This window comes from Raphanus sativus, chromosome 1 (assembly GCF_000801105.2).
Source record: "Raphanus sativus cultivar WK10039 chromosome 1, ASM80110v3, whole genome shotgun sequence".
NCBI lineage: Eukaryota > Viridiplantae > Streptophyta > Magnoliopsida > Brassicales > Brassicaceae > Raphanus > Raphanus sativus.
Genome location: NC_079511.1, coordinates 5959268 through 5981300, shown reverse-complemented (window position 1 = coordinate 5981300; position 22033 = coordinate 5959268). Strand labels below are relative to the sequence as shown.

The window sequence follows — 22033 nt, the reverse complement described above, 5'->3', positions numbered from 1 at the left end:
TCACTCACGCACCATGGATGCAAGCAAAGAGGAGATGGAGCCGGCTGGAATCATTGCCACAAGATTTTCTTAGAAATATTGTTGCCAGGGTACGTGCCGTATCACCCACGAATTACCACAACACCATTATCTCATGCAAGAAAATACAAGTTCCATCTGAGGATTACTGTGTCTACCAAAAACTATGCCTATCATCACTGGTCAAAAAGCCATTACTGGCAACCCGATACACAGGTCTGATGGTGAGGTATGGCGAATAACAACCCATAACTATAAACAAAGGATTACCTTTGCGCCTAACGACACCTGATACATCACCATGACTGCATATGCAATTATGGGACACAAAGAACGGCCACATATAATGAACACACGGTTGTGTAGAAATAGACACCTTCAGCCAAAACCCGAGGATGTTTTGGAAATTCCATACACAAAACTACACAATGCATCAACGACATATCCGGCCCCGCGCTTGCGCGGGGGCTATGCCCCTAGTAGTGCATGTTATGAATAATTGTAAAAAAAGAGATTATTCTTAGCTTCTACTCTTTGCTGCTGCATGTTGATTTTTAAGAGACATCAACGTTTCGCCTATTTCAGACAAAGAAGGCTCATCTTTCTCTACGTATATGTTTTGATTCGTCTAAATTAGTTAAACGGATGTTACTGCATGTAAACAGAGGGTAAATTGATGTGTACATATAACTATCCGTGTAGAGTAGCCGACAGTGTACCATGATTTTAAACCGGTAAAGAAATAGAACCGGAACGAATTATAGATTCGGTTAGTTAAAAACCGGAATTAGAGCGTAAAACCCTTTGTCTTCTCCCTTCTCAAACTTTCCGGGAAAATCAAACTTTTCTCTCCGGCGACCCTCAATCCTCTAAATTTGATTTTCTCTGGAAACCGCAAGGGAATCTCCCGAATTGGCAAACCCTAATTCCCAAAACCCCATGATCTGTAGATGGATTGCATTCAATCCAAACAAATTGTCCCGCGCGCTCTCTCCATTCTCTTCCCTCTTCTCCACTAAACCCTCCTCCTCCGTCGCGGCGAGACTCGACGAAGAGCCGCTTCTCTCTGATCAGAGAGAAGATCACTACCGTGGGGAGATTCTCTATGGGATGAGGAAGATCGGGTTCCGCGAGTATCTCCACGGGCGTGACTTCCGAGGCTTGCTCTCGGGTTTGAAGCAGGTCCACGTCGAAGAGATCATGTGCGAACTGATGGGCGAAAGCTCGGATCTTTCGGTTTGGTTTTTCAGAGAGCTGAAAGATGTTTACGGGTTTCGACACTCGAGGCTCTCCTCGTTGTTGGTTTCGCATGTTCTAGCTGGTCAGAGACGTTTCAGAGAGCTTCAAGTGGTTCTGGAACAGCTCCTCCAAGAAGAAGGCAAGTCTTTCTCTCACTCTCTCTTCTCTGATTCGCTTTCGCTTAAAAAGCTTAGAGCTTTGTGTTAAGTAGGTGCGGATGAGTAGATAAAAGAGGAAACTTTTAGAGTTATGTAATGTAGACTTATTGCTTTTTTCTTATAGGCTCTGGTTCAGCATCTTTACTCTGTGAGCTTCTCTCTAATAACTTCGTAAAGTGGGATTCTACGAATATAGTTTGGGATATGTTGCTGTTTCTCTCATCGAGGTCTAACATGGTTGATGATTCACTTTATATCCTGGAGAGGATGAGGGATCTGAACTTGAGCGTGTCTACACAAGCGTACAACTCAATCTTGTATAACTTCAGAGAAACAGATAAGATGTGGGACGTGTACAAGGGAATCGAGTTTAAGAACGAACACACGTACTCCACAGTTGTAGATGGATTGTGCAGGCAACAGAAGCTAGAAGATGCAGTTTCTTTCCTCAGGGATTCCGAGTGGAAGGACGTTGGCCCCTCTGTAGTTTCTTTCAATAGTATAATGTCAGGTTACTGTAAATTGGGTTTTGTAGATACGGCCAAGTCTTTCCTCTGTACAGTTTTGAAATGTGGATTGGTTCCTAGTGTGTATAGCCACAACATACTCATCAACGGCCTCTGTCTAGCTGGTTCCATCGGAGAAGCTTTGGAACTGGCTGGTGATATGAGTATCAAGCATGGAGTGGAGCCTGATACTGTGACGTATAATATCCTTGCGAAAGGGTTTCATCTCCTCGGTATGATCAAATGGGTTTGGGAGGTCATTCAACAGATGCTGGATAAAGGTTTGACTCCTGATGTTATTACATATACTATATTACTGTGTGGTCATTGCCAGTTGGGGAACATCGACAAGGGTTTAAGACTGCTGAAGGATATGTTATCAAGTGGGATTGAGTTGAACAGTGTCATCCCCTGCAGTGTAATGCTCAGTGGTTTATGTAAAACAGGACGAGTCGAAGAAGCTTTCTCCTTGTTCTATAGAATGAAAGACAATGGTGTAAGACCTGATATCGTGGCGTATTCTATCGTGATTCATGGCCTCTGCAGATTAGGAGAGCTTGATATGGCTATTTGGCTCTACGACGAGATGTGTTCCAAAAGAATACTTCCAAATTCTAGGACACACGGTGCTATGCTGCTTGGTTTGTGTCGGAAAGGGATGCTGCTCGAGGCGAGGGCGCTTCTCAACTCTCTGATCTCAAGCGGCTGCGAGCTTGATGTTATTCTGTACAATATCGTAATCGACGGTTACGCAAAGTCTGGTTGCGTAGAGGAGGCGTTGGAGTTGTTCAGGGGAGTGATTGAGAGTGGGATTACTCCTAACGTTGCAACTTTCAATTCTTTGATTTATGGTTATTGCAAGACTCGGAACATAGCTGAGGCAAGAAAAAGTATTGGATGCCATCAAGTTATATGGATTGGTTCCAACCGCTGTGAGCTATACAACTCTGATGAACGCGTATGCTGACGTTGGAGATACTGAGAGTGTTGACGAGCTGCGCCGAGAGATGAAAGCAAAAGGAGTCCCACCAACCAACTTCACGTACTCTGTGATTATCAAGGGACTTTGCATAGGGCGGAAACTCGAGAAATACAACCAGGTACTGTTGGACATGGCTTCTGAAGGTATAGCTCCAGATCAGATCACTTACAATACAGTTATTCAGCATCTGTGCAGGGTGAAAGATTTGTTCAGAGCGTTTGAGTTGTTTGAAGAAATGAAATCTCGAAACCTTGAGCCTACGCCTGCCACTTATGACATTCTAATCAACGGCCTCTGTTTCTACGGTTACTTAAAGGATGCTGAAAGGTTTCTCTGTTCGCTTCAGGAGAGGGATGTTAGTTTGTCAAAATTTGCTTATACCACACTGATCAAGGCGCATTGTGTAAAAGGTGATCCTGAAATGGCGGTGAAGCTGTTTTGTCAGGTGTTAGATAGAGGATTCGATGTTTCTATCAGGGATTACAGTGCGGTGATCAATCGTCTGTGTAGGAGAGAATTGGCGAAGGAGGCTAAGTTCTTCTTCCGTCTAATGTTATCCAGGGGTGTTTCGCCTGACTTAGATATCTGCAGAGTGATGATTAAGTCATCAGATGTGCTTGCTTGGACTATTAAAGCGGGCTTGTAGCCTTAAAAGTCTATTGTTGTCCCATCTTATTTGCTTGCTGGAGAAGTCGCACTTTCAGTAGAGAAACTGTCACATGAAGAGGTAAACTTTCATTAGCTTTGTTAACAGAGCTATTGGATGGTACCATCGGGCACCAATTGTATCATATGAGCTTCTTTTCAAGAATCGCTGTAAGTGATGTTTCTTGATCATTTGAAATAAGGCTTTTAGAGATACTTTCTCTTTGTTGTCCATCTACCATCGAATGATTGTGTATTCACCCTTGGAACAGGATACTTATGTCTTCGACTTTTGAAAACGTACCGTGCTAAGCAGCTTCTCAGCTCCCACAAACAACACAGAGCGTCATTGGTGTTTTTGCTTATGGAGACTAAAGCTGTATACTGTCTTGTTCAAGTTCTTCTGAAGGTAAACTCAGTGGTTCTTGAGCTTTCCCTACTTCTTTACCAAATCTGCAATGTGACTATAGTATGCTTGGAATTGTAAATTAAACTGTTGATGAAAAAGTGTTCAAATTGGAAAAAGGGTTTATATAACTAACCAAGCTTCATATGTTAGGCCTATTCTTGACTGTGACATCTTGTAAGGTTGTTGTTCTTGCTTATGTAAGAACATCTTGTAAATGTTTGATTCTTTTTTTTGTGTAAAAATTCCCATCATTTTTTTTGTGTTTTGGTTTTCTCAGACGATTTTCGGATGTAAGAAGTCTATTATTATATACAAAGCAAAGAAAAGATTACAACAAAACTTGGTGATAAATCCACAAACAAACTGAAAAATTTCGATCATCATGTCTTTACTACAAGCACGGTTTACAACATCCATCAGCGACAAAATGAAACCATTGAGATAACACCACTTGGTTTTTTTTTTTTTTTTTTTTTTTTGGACAAACCTCAACTTTTATAGATTCTTACTCTCCATGAATGGAAAGAGTGTTTACAGAACATGAAAACAGAACCATATAGGTCAAACAAACAACTATTACAAGGAAGCAAATATAACATAAAAGGATAGGGGCATACAAAACGCTTAAACAACTAATGACGTCGAGAAGTCCTCTGATCTCATCGACCATCGAGCTGTAAAGTGAGATAAAGCCTTGGAATTTAGAGACCACAATCAGTGATATAACTTCCGGGACTGAAGCAGCAGCAAGTGTACAATCAACAATCTTCAACATGGCTACAAAGCCTTTGATTAGAACTTCATTGTTAGAAATATCACTAATCTTCAACATTAGACTCCCTGCAACAAAACTACACAAGGTAGATGATGAAATTGGGAGAGGAACAACCTCCATAGAGGAGGAAACCGGACAATAACTGTCCAACAAGAGCTGATTCACATGATGAATGGATATGTGAGGCATCACTCCATTAAGTTGCCACAACTGAACATATAAGTACTTGAGTACCACAAAGGTACAACTGCACAAAGCAGTAAAAGGACTGCATACTGCAGTAAAGGGGCACACCAAGGCCAATGAGAGACACATAGACAAACCACAAGAGAGTTCAAGATACCAAACCAAGGATATTAACTCATCACCTAACATTAAGTTAGAATATTTCTGAGATAAAACCTGGGTTAATGGACGAGGAAGAGAGACCAGTGTTGCAGAACCAAACACAATGACGGGTGAGTCAGTAGGGCATATGAAATTGCTAGGAACGGAACGTTTAAAACTCCAGTCAACACACCAGCCAAGAATCATACTACCAACGACGGGTGAGTCAGGAGGGTCTGGTGGTTCTGGAGGAGAGAGAGTTTCAAGCGGTGGATATGGTGCAGAGAGAGCTTCAAGCGGCGAATCTGGCGGAGGGAGAGCTTCAAGCGGCGGATCTAGCTGCTCCACCGGAACCAGATCTGGAGGTTCCGGCTCAGAGGGTAGTGAAGGAGGACTCTTTGTCTCTGAAACGAAAGCAGGGGCTGAGACATTGGAGAGGCGAGTTCTCACCTGAGGCAATGAACTAGGAGTGGAAATGGCAGAGACAGGTGAAAGGCTCGTCCTTTGAGCTTTCAAGAGTTCTTCACCTATCCTTGTAATGCTTTGAGTTAACCTAGGTGGAGTCCCGACGAGAAGGAGCATAGCTTCTTAAATGGAGGTTTGGATGGAGACGACGATAGAGACCTTGCAGTGTGAATCCATGGAGGTCGGAGGGTGACCTTGAAGCGGCACCTTGGGTGGTGTGCCAGAGAGAAAAAGAGTCTCTAGGGCGAAATTGTCTTGTGGTCTGCAAAATAACACCACTTGGTTATACATACCACATTTCTATATATATAAATAAAACAACATTACAAACAAAAAGCTCACAAAATTACAAATTACTCATATATAAGTATGTATAATATCTTATACTGATATTTGATTAATATATAATAAGGAGAGTTTTGTTGGGACTTTTATATAAACGTAAGATATATCTGATCAGTCGTTCTTTTTTTTTTTTTTTTGAAAAAGAAGTGATCAGTTGTTCTTGGGAGGATGGTGCCTTGGTTTCCAGTAATCAGCAGTGTAGGCGACGAGATCATCCTCTTCCTCAACACCCGTCTCCTTCTCTATTGGCTTCTTCGGATTCATCTTCATCTTTGTCGTCTCCTTACTAAACTCTTCTCCACTTCTTCCTTGTAATTGCATCTTCTTCAATGCATCACCATCACCAACATGCTTCACCAATCAAACATATTCTTAGATTACATATATGAAGTATACTATTACTGGAGCCATGTTCATGAGTAGATTTAGACTAGCTAAATCTGGATGCCATTATATTTGATTAGTTCTTATGTATTATTCACTGCTCAAGAAAACATAAAAGTGAACATTTGGAACGTGTATACTACCTTCGCATATGAAACAACGTCAACACTTGGCTTTTCGTTCTTATCTCCTGATGAAACAAAATGTGACATATATATTAGCTGCGTTCTGGTTAAGACAAATATATAAAGTATAAACCATGCATGCATTATATTTCATGCAATGGGAAGTATAAGAAATAATTTATACAAAAGTTTTATTGTCATTCTCATATATAATGCAAGTTGTCACGTAATGATCATAAACTATGAGTTAATATCTCGAATACTCGTGACATTACAAATCTGAATAGTTTATAACAGAGAAAAAAGAAGTAACATAGATAGAGAGAGAGATAAACCATGAAGGGAATATCCACACGAGAGGCAAAACAAAAGAAGGATCAACAAATACAGAAAGCTTGAAGGGATGCTCATAGCTTAGTTTTGCCCTTAGCTACGAAAATATTCTCAGAAGTCAGAAATGAGTAATGAGATCAATTCATGCAAATGACGATGAGGAATTATGTTAATTAACTAGTGTTTATATAGGAGGTCCAAAGAGAGTGTGAAATATAATATATTTTTCCTTTTACCACAAGCCATGTGTCTCTATTGGGAACCTGCCATCGACGTTTGGGACATGGATATATTCCCAAAAAATGTAGAAATTACAACATGAGGATCCAAGTTCTCACTTCGCAATTAGCACTATAATATAAGAGACATTTCCAACTAGATTAAGAGAATGAAAAAAGTCAAGTGAAATATAGTCTCGTATTCTATCAGTGCTGTTTAAAATAGTATCAGATATTTTGAGAATTAATATTGTTTAACACTTCTCTATTTAAAAACATTATGGTCCAACTAATATCAACAACAATGTAAAAGAAAAAACATCTTTTGACGTTGACCAAACTTAAGTCAATAGGATATACTCCGATTAATTTTTCAAGAACATCCCTCTCTAATCTCGTAAAGTGTAAATTATTTAATTAAACAATTACATTAATGCGCGGGTAAACAAATTTATCTGTCTTCTGGAGATTCAGATTCAACTTTAAACCCCTAGAAGTCTCATCATAGTCTTTGTTTTCTTCTCGCTGGAAATTCCATTCTCATTATCATATTTTTTTATTATTGTAGCAAATATTTAATTAAATACCAGACTAAAATCTGTGAGAATTAGTATCCACTTTGCAATTGAACGAAGTTTTTATATACCAGACTAAAATCTGTGAGAATTTCTCTCAAATCATGTATACTTCTATATATAGTCCAACGCATCTTCGACTGAAATTACCAGGAACAATATAAGACTATTCACAATAGAGTTGTTAAATAAAGATTCAACCTTAGATAGTGATAATGGAAGTATTGAAAATAAAATTTAATGATGTGAATTATTTGGTGTTAAATAGATTCAGTACGTATGTTGAATATGTTTAAGATGTTGAATAAGAGGAAATTGAAACCACTAACAACACATGCCACATCTAGAAATTTTTGATATTTTGATATTTTTAATTATCTAAAACTAATAATTTAATTAAATAATTTTATTTTATTTTTGGATGAAAATTTATTATTTTAATTCTCTATAAATATTAACTTTGTTTAATTTAGATACAGAAACAATAATTATTAATCAGTAAAATTAAATATTATGTTTTATAAAATAAAAATATTATAGTGTATAAAAGTTGAACGTGTATTAAATATCGAGATGTAAAAATATGAATCTTGAAACCATTTTGAATATTATAAGACCAAATTTAAACCGTATACAGTTGCCTTCCAATTATATAAAGTAAGCTTATTTTTTGGGAGTATTTCTTTTATGATCTCAATTCATTTCTCTCATTAGTACGCGAAGTGTGAAAGTGAAAAAGTAAGAATTTACTTTGGGAGACACAAAACTTCGAATAAAGAGAAGAAACATAACGTAAATTGCAATTCACAGATCTATGTGCGTGTTTCGTGTTTGTCTCGTGCTACATTGCCACTTTTCTTATATTCAAGAACCAAATAGAGTTAGGAACATCAAAATTTAGTCGAAAAAAGGAGTTAGCAACATCAGTTGTGTTAACTGTTTCAGACTTGCCAAAACAGTTTTGTCCGTATTCGACTACACAGTCCACACTGATGTAATAAAAAATGAATCTTAGACGTTTATTGGAAGAGAGGGTGAAACCGTGGATAGTTAATTTTATTCATTAAAAAATAATTATGCTGTAATTTAAAAAGTTATATCTACAGCCAAAATATTATTGAAAAATATATTAACTCTAGCATCCTACAATAATAACTAGCATCCTACAATAATAAATTTTAAAGTCATAGTTAAAATCTAAATCTTAGAGCAAAAATATAAAGTCACAGTCTCAACCAATCAAACCTTAGTAATTTCATTTTATTTATAAGTCAAAGTGGCAAATCAGAGTAGCTTGACATAAAATATCGCTCTGTGACTTTCAAATTACCGTTAGTATACATTAGCTACAACCCTCGTAGATCATTTAAAGCATATACTGTATATATAATCCATACATTTTGTAGAAGAAAGATCCACAAAGTTTTTTAAAGAATAAAATTAAAATTTGGTAAGATTGAAGGACGTCGGTCGAAACATGAGTTATCAAATTATTAGTTAATTGAAACGTAAACAAAAAACATATGTAAGCCATAGTCTGTATGATTTTTATAATTGGAAAATGTGTATCTTTGTTAGTATCAATTTGTGTATGCTATATCTCCCGCATTTCACCAAAATTTAAGTACCTAATTGCTTCATTCGATCAGAATGTATCACCTTTTCCATCACAAGTACCATATCTTAATTTAATCAGATTAGTTGCTGCGTGTGAGCTGTAAATTAACTATCGAAATTTAATTTGATTAAAGAATTATTTCAGTAAAATATACACAATTTGAAGGTCTCAACTCTCAATTGTAAACATTGCCATTTCGTACTTTAACAGCTGTTTCTACCGAAAATTATATATTTCAAATTCAACTCTCTGAATTGTGTCTATTCCATCATTTCTATCATGAATTTTACTATAGTGCATATTTTATCATGAACTCAACAAAATTTTAAAATATCAGCAAGAATTTCATAAATGTGCATATATACATTGATTATAAATAGTGGTCAGTAGTCAACCATTTATTTGGATGACTAAATAGCTGACATGAAATTTTTCGTTAAAACAATGTATTATGTAAATATCACAAAATTAAAATTTTAAATTTTGCAAACTTCGAACCAACGTCCTGACGGACAAAACTCACTTCAAATCCACGTCTTGGCGGATAAGTAGAAGCCTTTTATTCATCAAAGCGTAGATCCGAAGTATGTAAGAATCAATATTTTAATTCTGTAATATTTTTAAACAATGTTATTTTAACGAAAACGTCATGTTAACTATCTAATCATCCGAATAAATGGTTGACTAATAATCATTATATATGTGTGTATGTTTGTGAAAGTTCACATAGATATTTTAAAATTTTGTTGAGTTCATTATGAAATAAGTATATTCATGATGGAATATGCACGACCCGAAAATTTGGGTTTAAAATAGACCATTTTCCCCTCTTTCCACTACGTACCAGTTCTTGCCTCGTTTTTTGGTTCGTGCATGTAACAACAATTCAAGCCTAATCAAACATAAATTACCAAAATTGTTACTATCTAACATCTTTTATCAAAATCATAAATTATTTAGTTTATTGGGCCTGTATCAAAGCCCATTGGTGTATCTAAAACTTGGTGACCGGTTTCTTTGCGTGTCAGTGCTTATCGTCCATTTGAACATAACCAACTACTTATATGTTATTTAAGAAAAATAATTATATGGCCCAGAATCTGCTTTAATTATGCATGTAGGCCCCATATATTATCTCGTTTATTTTAGATCGAAAGTTTGTGATCTTCATTTTTTTTTTTTGATAAAGGGCTGTGTGATCTCCATGTTAAATATAAGACATTCTATTCCGACTGATTGACAATCAAATGATGAATTAAAGGGCTCAGCATGTTGTTAAGTATACAATAACGCAAATTTGAATTTATATTCGTTAATCCAAAAGGATATCGCTCGTGTAATTCCAAAAGCAAGATTGATGTGAATTTTCCTTAAGTAATGATGAATTAAGCTTTCTGTCCTCCAAACGAATATATTACAAATTAATCTAGTCATTTATTCTCCACTACACATCATTTTCCCTTTATTAGGCTCAAAAGCTTTCCATTAATTTATTAACTACTCCGTCCGTTTCATTTTATTTGTCATTCTAGACTTATACACACATATTAATAAAACATGTGATTTTATATAATTTCAAGATAAAAACACAATTTTCTATACACCTGACCACATTTTAACCAATAAAAAATAAATTAGAGAATCTTATTAATAAATTTTGCATTAAAATTTTAAAACAACACTTATTTTGAAACGAAATTTTTTTTCTAGAACGACATTTAATCTAAAACAGAGGGAGTATATCTTTTATTTGTATAATGCACGTAGCTTCTAGAAAACTAATAATGATCAGTGTCTCATATATGTTTTTCTCATTCATACTGCATTGTAATTTTAATTTTCACGATTCGTTTATTTTTGAACTTATGTTTCACGATATTCAACGCTGTTATGAAGTTTATACGTCGTTACAACATCCATTTCCCTCTTAAAATTTTTGGTATTTTATTAACAAATAAAAATGTTGGGCTATCTTGTATTAGTATTATATACTTGCACACAAGTTGATTCTTTACCTCAAATTAATAAGAAAATCCCATAAACGAAGAAATTAAGAGAAGTGCTTTCCTTAATTATGGAAATGATATATTACGTTAAGCCTTAATCTTAGCGTTACAGAGTATATTTAGATATACACAATATATAAAACGAGAAAGAGCATTAAATAGGTAATTCTTAGCATAAACCTTTTCCAAACATATACTGGAAATAAATTAACAACTAAACAATATCAATAGATTATTATGGCACCCATCGTTTATATTGCATAAGCCATTATTTTCTTCCTGCCACTTAATCTAAAAAGCGTTAAAAGGAGAGGAGAGTTTCTTGAGTGAGTGTTTCAAAAAAAATTCTTGAGTGAAGATGGGGACAGCGACGTCGACGATGGCGGCGAAGTTAGCTTTCTTCCCACCAAATCCGCCGTCTTACACGGTGGTGACCGATGAATCGACGGGGAAGATGAGGATATCGGCGGAAATGATGCGTCACCGGAGAGATGAGGAAATCGAAGTGGTGAAGATAATGACTAGAAGAGGGAATGAGATCGTGGGGATGTATATAAAGCATCCTACGGCTAAACTCACAGTTTTGTATTCTCACGGCAACGCCACTGACATAGGTCAAATGTTCATCATCTACAACGAACTAAGTCACCATCTCAATGTGAATCTCATGGGGTTAGTCTATGCAATATATGTCTACTGATGCATGATGTCATTTCTATGCATTATTCTATTAAACTCATTTATTTGATTCTATAGGAACCTGATACATTATTTGATGCTTACTTCGACCTTTTCCATAATTTTTTTTTGGTGAGAGATAATATTCTATTCAACATGGGGGTAGTTCACATTAGTCATCACATATATACATTTGTGAATTTGAGTTTACTCTGCAAAGGATTGATGAGTTATAAATCCCAAGAAACAAATTTATCAAGTTGATTTTTTCATTATTTAAAATTTAAGACAAGCTACTAGTTTTTAATTATTTTTAATAAAAAATTAATAACTATCTATACTATATAACAGTTGTAAATCACTACTCAACTCACCGAATAATTAATCAGGATATTTTAAATATATGGCTCACTGTATATAATAATATATATTTTGAAGAAATTATATATGGTTTTCTGTGATGATAATTGCAGATACGATTATTCAGGATATGGGCGATCTTCTGGTAAGGTAAGTCTACATGATTTCCATAATTTCAAATTACCCTTAATGTGGGGGGGGGGGGGGAGGGGGGGGGGATTAGCGCGTCAATATACGCGTAAGTTCGCAACAAAACTAAGATAATTTACATGATGTTATGCTACTCCAATTTTTTTTTAAATCTATATTTTATTTGTATAATTTAACGGTAATGATTGGCTGTGACTGATTCGGATCGTTTAATGTTGAAAGCCAAGCGAGCAAGAGACGTACGCAGACATAGAGGCAGCTTGCAATTGGCTAAGAGAAACGTACGGTACAAAAGATGAACGTATCATTTTGTACGGACAATCTGTGGGAAGTGGACCATCGCTTGAGCTTGCTTCTCGTCTTCCACGTCTTCGAGCACTTGTTCTTCACAGTCCTTTCTTGTCCGGTCTACGTGTCATGTACCATGTCAAGCACTCCTTCTGGTTCGACATTTTCAAGGTTAGAGTCTAAAGTAGCATTGTGCATTGATATCTTATTCATAAATGATTTATCCAAAATTATTATTTATACTAAGTGATCTGATATTGCAGAATATTGAGAAAATTCAACTCGTGGACTGTCCCGTTCTTGTGATTCATGTAAGTGTATTTTCTCATTACATTATCGATTCCTATTTAATTTACATTATATAAGAATTATAATAACAAGGATATTATGTCCTATGCGTGTTATGCAGGGAACAGATGACAAAGTCGTGGATATTTCACATGGAAAGCAATTATGGGAGCTAGCCAAGGAAAAATACGAACCTTTATGGCTTAAAGGAGGAAGCCATTGTAATCTTGAGATGTTTCCTGAGTACTTACCTCACTTAAGAAAGTTCATAGGAGCCATTGAGAAGCTTCCGGTTCCACAATTCCGACGCCATTCAGTATCCGATGATCACAAGAAAGACCAGAAACATTTGGATCCGAAGAAGAGTAGCAATTGGATTGGGTCTAGGCATAGCACAGAATGTGTAGTTACTTCTAGAGACAAATCAAGAAAGATGAGTATTGGTCATCGGTTTGGGAAGGCGAAAAACAGCACGGATAGCTTTGATCGTGCTAGGAATAGCTTCGACAGGTTAGTACTTAAAACCATCGGTTCGATTATAGTTGGATTTGTACACTTTTAAATTTATTTGATATGTGATCTAAGGTTATGGTAATTTGGTTGTAGGTTGGGTGAAATGGTGAGATCAGTTCGATTGTGTAATGTTGATTGTGTGAAGAATCCAGTTGCAAAGGCCTGATGATTGTTGTTAGATCCAACCAAATATTGTTCTTTTTTGTTCGTTGGTTATATTCTGTGGAATGGAGAAATGTTTTGTAAACATATATATCCTTCTCAGTTTTCACTAAATAAAGCAAAAGAACATTATCTTTTTATATTCTTCCGAAAAGTGAAAAACATATGTATGTGTGCATATTTGATATTATTAGGTATCCAATGAAACCAGCTAGATTTAAACTATTCGTATAGTAGAAATTTCGGTTGATGCAGTAGGAGTTAAGTTTTTATAAGAGCTTAGTCAGGCTCTGATACATTATACCATGTCAAGAATTAGTAGGCGTTGATTAGATTAAAAAAAAAAAACTGGTTAGAAACTTAATGAAAATCCGGACCATGAGATCGTTTTGTAACAACAACAAAGAAGCGAATAAACTCAAATTTATAGCTATTGTTTCCATCTTAGCTGCGAGTGTGATCGGGTGTTTTTTTACCGTTGGTTGGTTACACGTAAAAATCCAAGCGTTAGGACTTGCTTCTGGAGTTATACTAGAAACGGGTTATATGCACGTGTTACCTGACTGATCTCAACTCCTTTTGCTTGCCGAGAAACCTGTGGAGGAAGTTTTTCCGTTCACGACGTTTATCGCTATGGTCCCGGCTTTGCTCACGTTGATGGTGGACTCCTATGCCATGAGTTGGCAGAAGAAGAGAATATTGAAACCGCAAGCAAACGAAGTTATTATCCTATACTAGTATTATGTTCATTTGTATAGAGAGAGTCCTTGTATAGCAGTCAATACGAGAGTCTGTACATAGTATAAATACCACACTTGTACATTGAAGTTAGTTGATGAGAATGAATTTATTTTACTCATAGACGTCGTCAAGACCCTAGAGGATGTATCTAACGTATTGAGAAGGAAGAGGCAAGGAAACAGCTTATTAGGTATCAAGTCATTGCTGAGGTAGGAAAATCATTTAATTTACAGTTATTACATTACTTATTAAAATTTGCATGTTCCAATATCTCCCTATTTTGTAATAATCAGTTGGTGCTAGCCTGCTAGGTCTTGGAGCTAGGGATCGTAGTGCATTCGGTTGTAATAGGCCTTGCAATGGGGGCTTCGGATAACAAATTTACTATATGATCTATCATCGTAGCTCTTTGTTTCATCAACTTTTTGAAGGCATGGGACTTGGCGGATGCATTCTTCAGGTAGCTGATTATACCAACTATCATTTAGGAAATTAATATACGTCAATAATCGATTGATTCTAGTGTAGTTCTCACTGTACAACCTCTCCACAGTAGGTGGTTGTGTTTTTGTTGGTTTCTTAGGCGCAATATGGCGAGAAAATGAGATGGGAAATGGTGTTTTTCTTCTCGGTCACCACACCATTTGGGATCATTTTAGGAATGGTGTTACAAACGGTATACAGCCGAACGGCATTGATCGTGGTCGGGGTCTTAAACGCCTTGAACTACATGGCACTTGTTGATCTATTAGATGCTGATTTTTGGGGACCAAAGTTGCAAGGAAACATGAAGCTTCAGACGTCGGCTTATGTTGCTGTTTTCCTAGGTGCTGGAGGAATGTCTTTAATGGCTAAATGGGCTTAGAAAACGTTTCAAAATCGAGTTTATAAGCCATTTATATCGACTTCTTAGATTTATTCTGTAGTATATGCCCTATGATGATACGTAATAAGAACAATAACGGCAGACAATATCTTTCGTTTTACTAATCAAACTAGATTTTGAACCGCACAAATCATTTATAAAAACAAAGTTTTATACTATTTTGTATATAATTATTTTTAAATAATATATTACTGTCATTTTAAAAGTAAATAAATAGATAATATATAGTTCTAAATATAAAATTTAACATATGTTAACAATTTTATTTTTGTAAAAATTATTACGTAATTTTTGAATTTTAATCATTTTAAAATTTGAATGATATTTTAGTCATTTTAAACGGTGAATGATATTTAATTTAATTATCTAAAAATAGTATTTTTCAAAATATATTTGTTATCAATTTAATATAATTTAATATGTAACTCATTTATTAATTCTACTTTAATATAATATAGACTATGTTTATAAAATTTATAAAATTAGCATATACTTTTATTATTTTGTTTAAAATATAATTTTAATTAAAATTAATTTTAAAAATATTATAATACTATTTACAAAATTAATCAGTGCATTAATTAAAAAATATTTAGTTTTTCTAAAAAGATTTTGATAGATTTTGTTAATACTAAAACTAAAATTTAAATTTACATTTAAAATATATTTGTTATTAATCTTCTTATAATTATTTAGAAATATTATACATTAAATAAACTAATGTAAATAATCAAAAATATTTACTTGAATATATGGACATAGTACGACTATTTTGTAATAGTTAAAAATGGCACTTCTTCTTTTAGTAGAGAAGATAAACTCATGTTTTCACTTCGGCCTCATTATGTTTCTTTCGATATAGTTTTAGTCTTTCTATAAAGTAGAGAGAATAGCAAAAACTGGACATGCCTAAGAACCGTATAATTTTTCAAGAAGCTGCGAATTTAAAAACTAGTTAGAAAGATCACAAAAAATCAGAGCTACCAAGAATTTATAAAATCACATTTTTTGTTTATCAATTGTTTGACCATGTGCTTTGATTTTCCGAAGGCTTTTATTTTAACTTTGTTGCGTATAAGAAAAGAAGCCTTTATAAGGATGCAAATCAGCAAAGTTGAACCTAAAGATTTGGTCAAGACCATACCGAAATTTTGACATGTTGCAGATGATGTTCTTACATTCTTGAATTCAAGGTAAAAATAGATTTGGCTTCTCAAGACCGATAACAAAGACATAAAAGTAGTCAACACATTAATTAAGTTGCCATTTTCATGCTTCCTAAAACAATATTTAAAGGTCTCATCCGCGAGAAAACAAACATCATCAAACAGAAACAACATAAACACTAAACTGATAAACACGATAATTCAAGACCAAAGAGAAGATGGCATCAAAGACAACATTGTTCATTTTGTTCGCTCTCTTCCTCTCATGTAAGTCGCTCTATATCTCTCTTTCTCTCTCTCAACATAGCTTAATTCTAATGTAATTGTAAAAACTGAACAGGCATATTGCTGGTGAGCGTTCCTGGAGTTGAAGCGCAGTTGATAATTCCATGCAGGAAAGCAGCTGATTGTATATCAAAGCTTTTTTTGTTCCAACGGAAGCCCGCAATGTGTGGTCAGACAGTGCCAATGTGCGAGCGTCAAACCAGTTAACCCAACGAGGGCAAATATACATGTTCGACAAGGCAATCTCATCAATGCCTAAACAATTTATATACTTGCATTGAAGGAATATATACTTCTTTGCCTTCATAACCAATTTTATATTTTAATTAATTTATCATAAGTTTAATAAAATACAAATTTTTAGTCTTATAAAATTTTGTTCTCCTGTTTCCAATAACAAGCAATCAGATAGGAATATATTACTTCCGTTTCTCACTAATTCTATGAATAAGGGCCAATTTACCTCTATCCAAAATTAGAAATGAAAAAACTACAGCTCTAAGAGCTTAAATGGAATGTCAAAGTGGTGCTATAACATAAGTTTGCAAAAGTTAAGAAGATTATATGATATATAATATTTTAATTAAATATATTGAAATATGTGTATTTATCAGATTCAAAAACAGTTAAACATGAAATTCTGACTGAAAAAATAAATGAGTAGTGAATTACTTTTAATATCTCTAATTAAATCCGCTTAATAAAGATGTCACATATCGAATATACTATTCACATGTTTGTATTCACAGTGTAATTTGCATAAACTAGATTGTTTTTTTGAAATGTGAGAGTCTTATATATATGCTGATAAATAAAACTAACATAAAGTCTCTGGAATATAATATATTATAAAAATAAGTAAAATGCATGTCTCAATTTTAGATCAGACTAGTCAACAAAATATATTACCTTCTAATTAATTTGGTCAAATAAAATCAAGCTTAATTAATACAAAATCATATTCTAATTTTGTTAGTATTATTTTTTTTTTTTTTTTTTTATTTTTTGTTAGTATTAGATAAAGTAAAAAGACAAATTATTATAGAGAGTATATATTGAGTCAATATATACATTTATTATGTACCTTTTCAGATTAAAAACTGCTAACACTATTACTATTGCGTATATAAACATTAAAACTATAATCATTGAGAAAGAATTATAAATTTATTTTTATATTCAGTTTTGCTATTTTTATTAGACAATAATAGAAGGCATTAAAATCTTAAATTTTCTTACATTTATATGTAAATAAAAGCAATAGTTTATTTTTTAAATCTGGGTCTACAAAGTTTTAAAACCGTCTTCAATCTTGAATGACAATGGTTTTAAAAAACTAGTACATAATGACAAATCATCATGATTGTATATATTTCAAAAGAATGGCAATATACGCTCGACATTTATTCTTCAATTAATTAATCATACATCCGGCCAACACATATAGCAATGACATGTATTGCAATCGCATGCATAATTGCGCATACACACTTTGTATTTGAATGTTTGAGGGGCATGTTCCGCTACATAAATAGATAATATATAGTTCTAAATATAAAAATTTAACATATGTTAACAATTTTATTTTTGTAAAAATTATTACATAATTTTTGAATTTTAATCATTTTAAAACTTGAGTGATATTTTAGTCATTTTAAATGGTGAATGATATTATATTTATTTATCTAAATAAAAGTACTTTTTCAAAATATATTTGTTATCAATTTAATATAATATTAATATGTAATTCATTTATTACTTCTATTTTAATATACTATAGACTATATATATAAAATTAGCATATAATTTAATTTTATTTTTCAAAATGTTTTTAATTAAAACTAAATAAAAATAATATTATACTACTAATTACGAAATTAATCAGTGCATTAACTAAAAAATATTTAATTTTTTAAAAAGATTTTGTTAGATTTTTTGCACAATATATTTTTTTATTACTAAAACTAAAATTTAAATTTATGGTTAAAATAGATTTGTTATTGATCTTCTTATAATTATTTAGAAATGTTATACATTAAATAAACTAATGTAGATAATCAAAAATATTTACCTAAATATATGGACCTAGTATGATTATTTTGTAATAGTTAAAAATGTTACTTCTTTTTTAATAGAGAAATAAAGTTATGTGTTCACTTTCGGCCTCATTATGTTTCTTTCGATATAGTTTTAGTCTTTCTATAAAAGTAGAGAGAATAGCAAAAAGTGGACATGCCTAAGAACCGTATAATTTTTCAAAAAGCTGCGAATTTAAAAATTAGAAAGATCACAAAAAATCAGAGCTACCAAGAATTTATAAAATCACATTTTTTGTTTATCAATTGTTTGACCATGTGCTTTGATTTTCCGAAGGCTTTTATTTTAACTTTGTTGCGTATAAGAAAAGAAGCCTTTATAAGGATGCAAATCAGCAAAGTTGAACCTAAAGATTTGGTCAAGACCATACCGAAATTTTGACATGTTGCAGATGATGTTCTTACATTCTTGAATTCAAGGTAAAAATAGATTTGGCTTCTCAAGACCGATAACAAATACATAAAAGTAGTCAACACATTAATTAAGTTGCCATTTTCATGCTTCCTAAAACAATATTTAAAGGTCTCATCCGCGAGAAAACAAACATCATCAAACAGAAACAACATAAACACTAAACTGATAAACACGATAATTCAAGACCAAAGAGAAGATGGCATCAAAAACAACATTGTTCATTTTGTTCGCTCTCTTCCTCTCATGTAAGTCGCTCTATATCTCTCTTTCTCTCTCTCAACATAGCTTAATTCTAATGTAATTGTAAAAACTGAACAGGCATATTGTTGGTGAGCGTTCCTGGAGTTGAAGCGCAGTTGATAATTCCATGCAGGAAAGCAGCTGATTGTATATCAAAGCTTTTTTGTTCCAACGGAAGCCCGCAATGTGTGGTCAGACAGTGCCAATGTGCGAGCGTCAAACCAGTTAACCCGACGAGGGCAAATATACATGTTCGACAAGGCAATCTCATCAATGCCTAAACAATTTATATACTTGCATTGAAGGAATATATACTTCTTTGCCTTCATAACCAATTTTATATTTTAATTAATTTATCATAAGTTTAATAAAATACAAATTTTTAGTCTTATAAAATTTTGTTCTCCTGTTTCCAATAACAAGCAATCAGATATGAATATATTACTTTCGTTTCTCACTAATTCTATGAATAAGGGCCAATTTACCTCTATCCAAAATTAGAAATGAAAAAACTACAGCTCTAAGAGCTTAAATGGAATGTCAAAGTGGTGCTATAACATAAGTTTGCAAAAGTTAAGAAGATTATATGATATATAATATTTTAAATAAATATATTGAAATATGTGTATTTATCAGATTCAAAAACATTTAAACATGAAATTCTGACTGAAAAAATAAATGAGTAGTGAATTACTTTTAATATCTCTAATTAAATCCGCTTAATTAAGATGTCATATATCGAATATACTATTCACATGTTTGTATTCACAGTGTAATTTGCATAAACTAGATTGTTTTTTTTGAAATGTGAGAGTCTTATACATATGCTGGTAAATAAAACTAACATAAAGTCTCTGGAATATATATATTATAAAAAGATGCATGTCTCAATTTTAGATCAGACTAGTCAACAAAATATATTACCTTCTAATTAATTTGGTCAAATCAAATCAAGCTTAATTAATACAAAAAAATTATATTCTAATTTTGTTAGTATTAGATAAAGTAAAAAGACAAATTATTATAGAGAGTATATATTGAGTCAATATATAGATTTATTATGTACCTTTTCAGATTAAAAATTGCTAACATTATTACTATTGCGTATATAAACAGTAAAAATATAATCGTTGAGAAAGAATTATAAATTTATTTTTATATTCAGTTTTGCTATTTTTATTAGACAATAATAGAAGGCACTAAAATCTTAAAATTTCTTACATTTATATGTAAATAAAAGCAATAGTTTATTTTTTTAATCTGGGTCTACAAAGTTTTAAAACTGTCTTCAATCTAAAATGACAATGGTTTAAAAAACTAGTATATAATGACAAATCATCATGATTGTATATATTTCAAAAGAATGGCAATATACGCTCGACATTTATTCTTCAATTAATTAATCATACATCCGGCCAACACATATAGCAATGACATGTATTGCAATCGCATGCATAATTGCGCATACACACTTTGTATTTGAATGTTTGAGAGGCATGTTCTGCTACTTAAATAGATAATATATAGTTCTAAATATAAAAATTTAACATAAGTTTTCAATTTTATTTTTGTAAAAATTATCACATAATTTTTGAATTTTAATCATTTTAATACTTGAATGATATTTTAGTCATTTTAAACGGTGAATGGTATTTTATTTATTTATCTAAATAAAAGTTTTTTTTAAATATATTTGTTATCAATTTAATATAATATTAATATGTAATTCATTTATTACTTCTATTTTAATATACTATAGACTATGACTATATATATAAAATTAGCATATAATTTTGTTTTTTTCAATTTTTTTAATTAAAACTAATTAAAAATAATATTATACTACTAATTACGAAATTAATCAGTGCATTAACTAAAAAATATTTAATTTTTTAGAAAAGATTTTGTTAGATTTTTTTAACAATAGATTTTTTTATTACTAAAACTAAAATTTAAATTTACGGTTAAAATAGATTTGTTATTGATCTTCTTATAATTATTTAGAAATGTTATACATTAAATAAACTAATGTCGATAATCAAAAATATTTACCTGAATATATGGACCTAGTATCACTATTTTGTAGTAGTTAAAAATGGTACTTCTTTTTTGATAGAGAAATAAACTTATGTTTTCACTTCGGCCTCATTATGTTTCTTTCGATATAGTTTTAGTGTTTCTATAAAAGTTGAGAGAATAAGTTTTCAAAAAGCTGCAAATTTAAAAATTAGTTAGAAAGATCACGAAAAATCAGAGCTACCAAGAATTTATAAAATAACATTTTTTGTTTATCAATTATTTGACCATGTGCTTTGATTTTCCGAAGGATTTTATTTTAACTTTGTTGCGTATAAGAAAAGAAGCCTTTATAAAGATGCAAATCAGCAAAGTTGAACCTAAAGATTTGGTCAAGACCATACCGAAATTTTGACATGTTGCAGATGATGTTCTTACATGAATTCAAGGTTAAAATAGATTTGGCTTCTCAAGACCGATATCAAAGACATAAAAGTAGTCAACACATCAATTAAGTTGCCATTTTCATGCTTCCTAAAACAATATTTAAAGCTCTCATCCGCGAGAAAACAAACATCATCAAACAGAAAAACATATACACTAAACTGATAAACACGATAA

The 22033-nt window shown here is 32.7% G+C and overlaps 4 protein-coding genes and 1 pseudogene across 4 annotated transcripts in view; 4 read left to right on the top strand and 1 right to left on the bottom strand.

The window, feature by feature from the left end:
* LOC108807389 (choline/ethanolaminephosphotransferase 1) overlaps positions 1 to 22033 on the top strand; it is a 90153-nt gene that overhangs the window by 40259 nt on the left and 27861 nt on the right. The gene's annotated exons all lie outside the window — the stretch shown is intronic.
* On the top strand, positions 821 to 4184 carry LOC130510668 (putative pentatricopeptide repeat-containing protein At1g13630). The gene is given in 4 exon segments (XM_057007212.1): positions 821 to 1396; positions 1540 to 2807; positions 2809 to 3719; positions 3821 to 4184. Coding segments are annotated over 3 exon segments (2448 nt in total). The 5' UTR covers positions 821 to 957; the 3' UTR covers positions 3550 to 3719; positions 3821 to 4184.
* On the bottom strand, positions 5956 to 6825 carry LOC108859919 (protein GOLVEN 5). The gene is made up of 3 exons (XM_057007275.1): positions 6714 to 6825; positions 6394 to 6443; positions 5956 to 6220 (listed from the first exon to the last, which is right to left on the bottom strand). Exons 1-3 carry the CDS (start codon positions 6787 to 6789, stop codon positions 6020 to 6022), a joined length of 327 nt encoding a protein of 108 aa, XP_056863255.1. The 5' UTR covers positions 6790 to 6825; the 3' UTR covers positions 5956 to 6019.
* On the top strand, positions 11305 to 13707 carry LOC108850902 (uncharacterized). Its single transcript, XM_018624360.2, has 6 exons — positions 11305 to 11800; positions 12280 to 12316; positions 12539 to 12775; positions 12868 to 12915; positions 13014 to 13402; positions 13499 to 13707. The coding sequence occupies exons 1-6, from the start codon at positions 11487 to 11489 to the stop codon at positions 13569 to 13571; spliced, it is 1098 nt and encodes a 365-aa protein (XP_018479862.1). The 5' UTR covers positions 11305 to 11486; the 3' UTR covers positions 13572 to 13707.
* LOC108843525 (zinc transporter 7-like) lies at positions 13946 to 15173 on the top strand (annotated as a pseudogene).

Coding starts and splice junctions, on each gene's coding strand:
- LOC108859919 (XM_057007275.1), bottom strand. CDS start 6,789: ATGAGCATCCCTTCAAGCTTTCTGTATTTGTTGATCCTTCTTTTGTTT. Junction 6,444..6,713: donor GTGTGGATATTCCCTTCATG/GTTTATCTCTCT, acceptor TTGTTTCATCAG/GAGATAAGAACGAAAAGCCA. Junction 6,221..6,393: donor TTGTTTCATATGCGAAGGTA/GTATACACGTTC, acceptor TGATTGGTGAAG/CATGTTGGTGATGGTGATGC.
- LOC108850902 (XM_018624360.2), top strand. CDS start 11,487: ATGGGGACAGCGACGTCGACGATGGCGGCGAAGTTAGCTTTCTTCCCA. Junction 11,801..12,279: donor CTCAATGTGAATCTCATGGG/GTTAGTCTATGC, acceptor TGATAATTGCAG/ATACGATTATTCAGGATATG. Junction 12,776..12,867: donor TCTGGTTCGACATTTTCAAG/GTTAGAGTCTAA, acceptor CTGATATTGCAG/AATATTGAGAAAATTCAACT.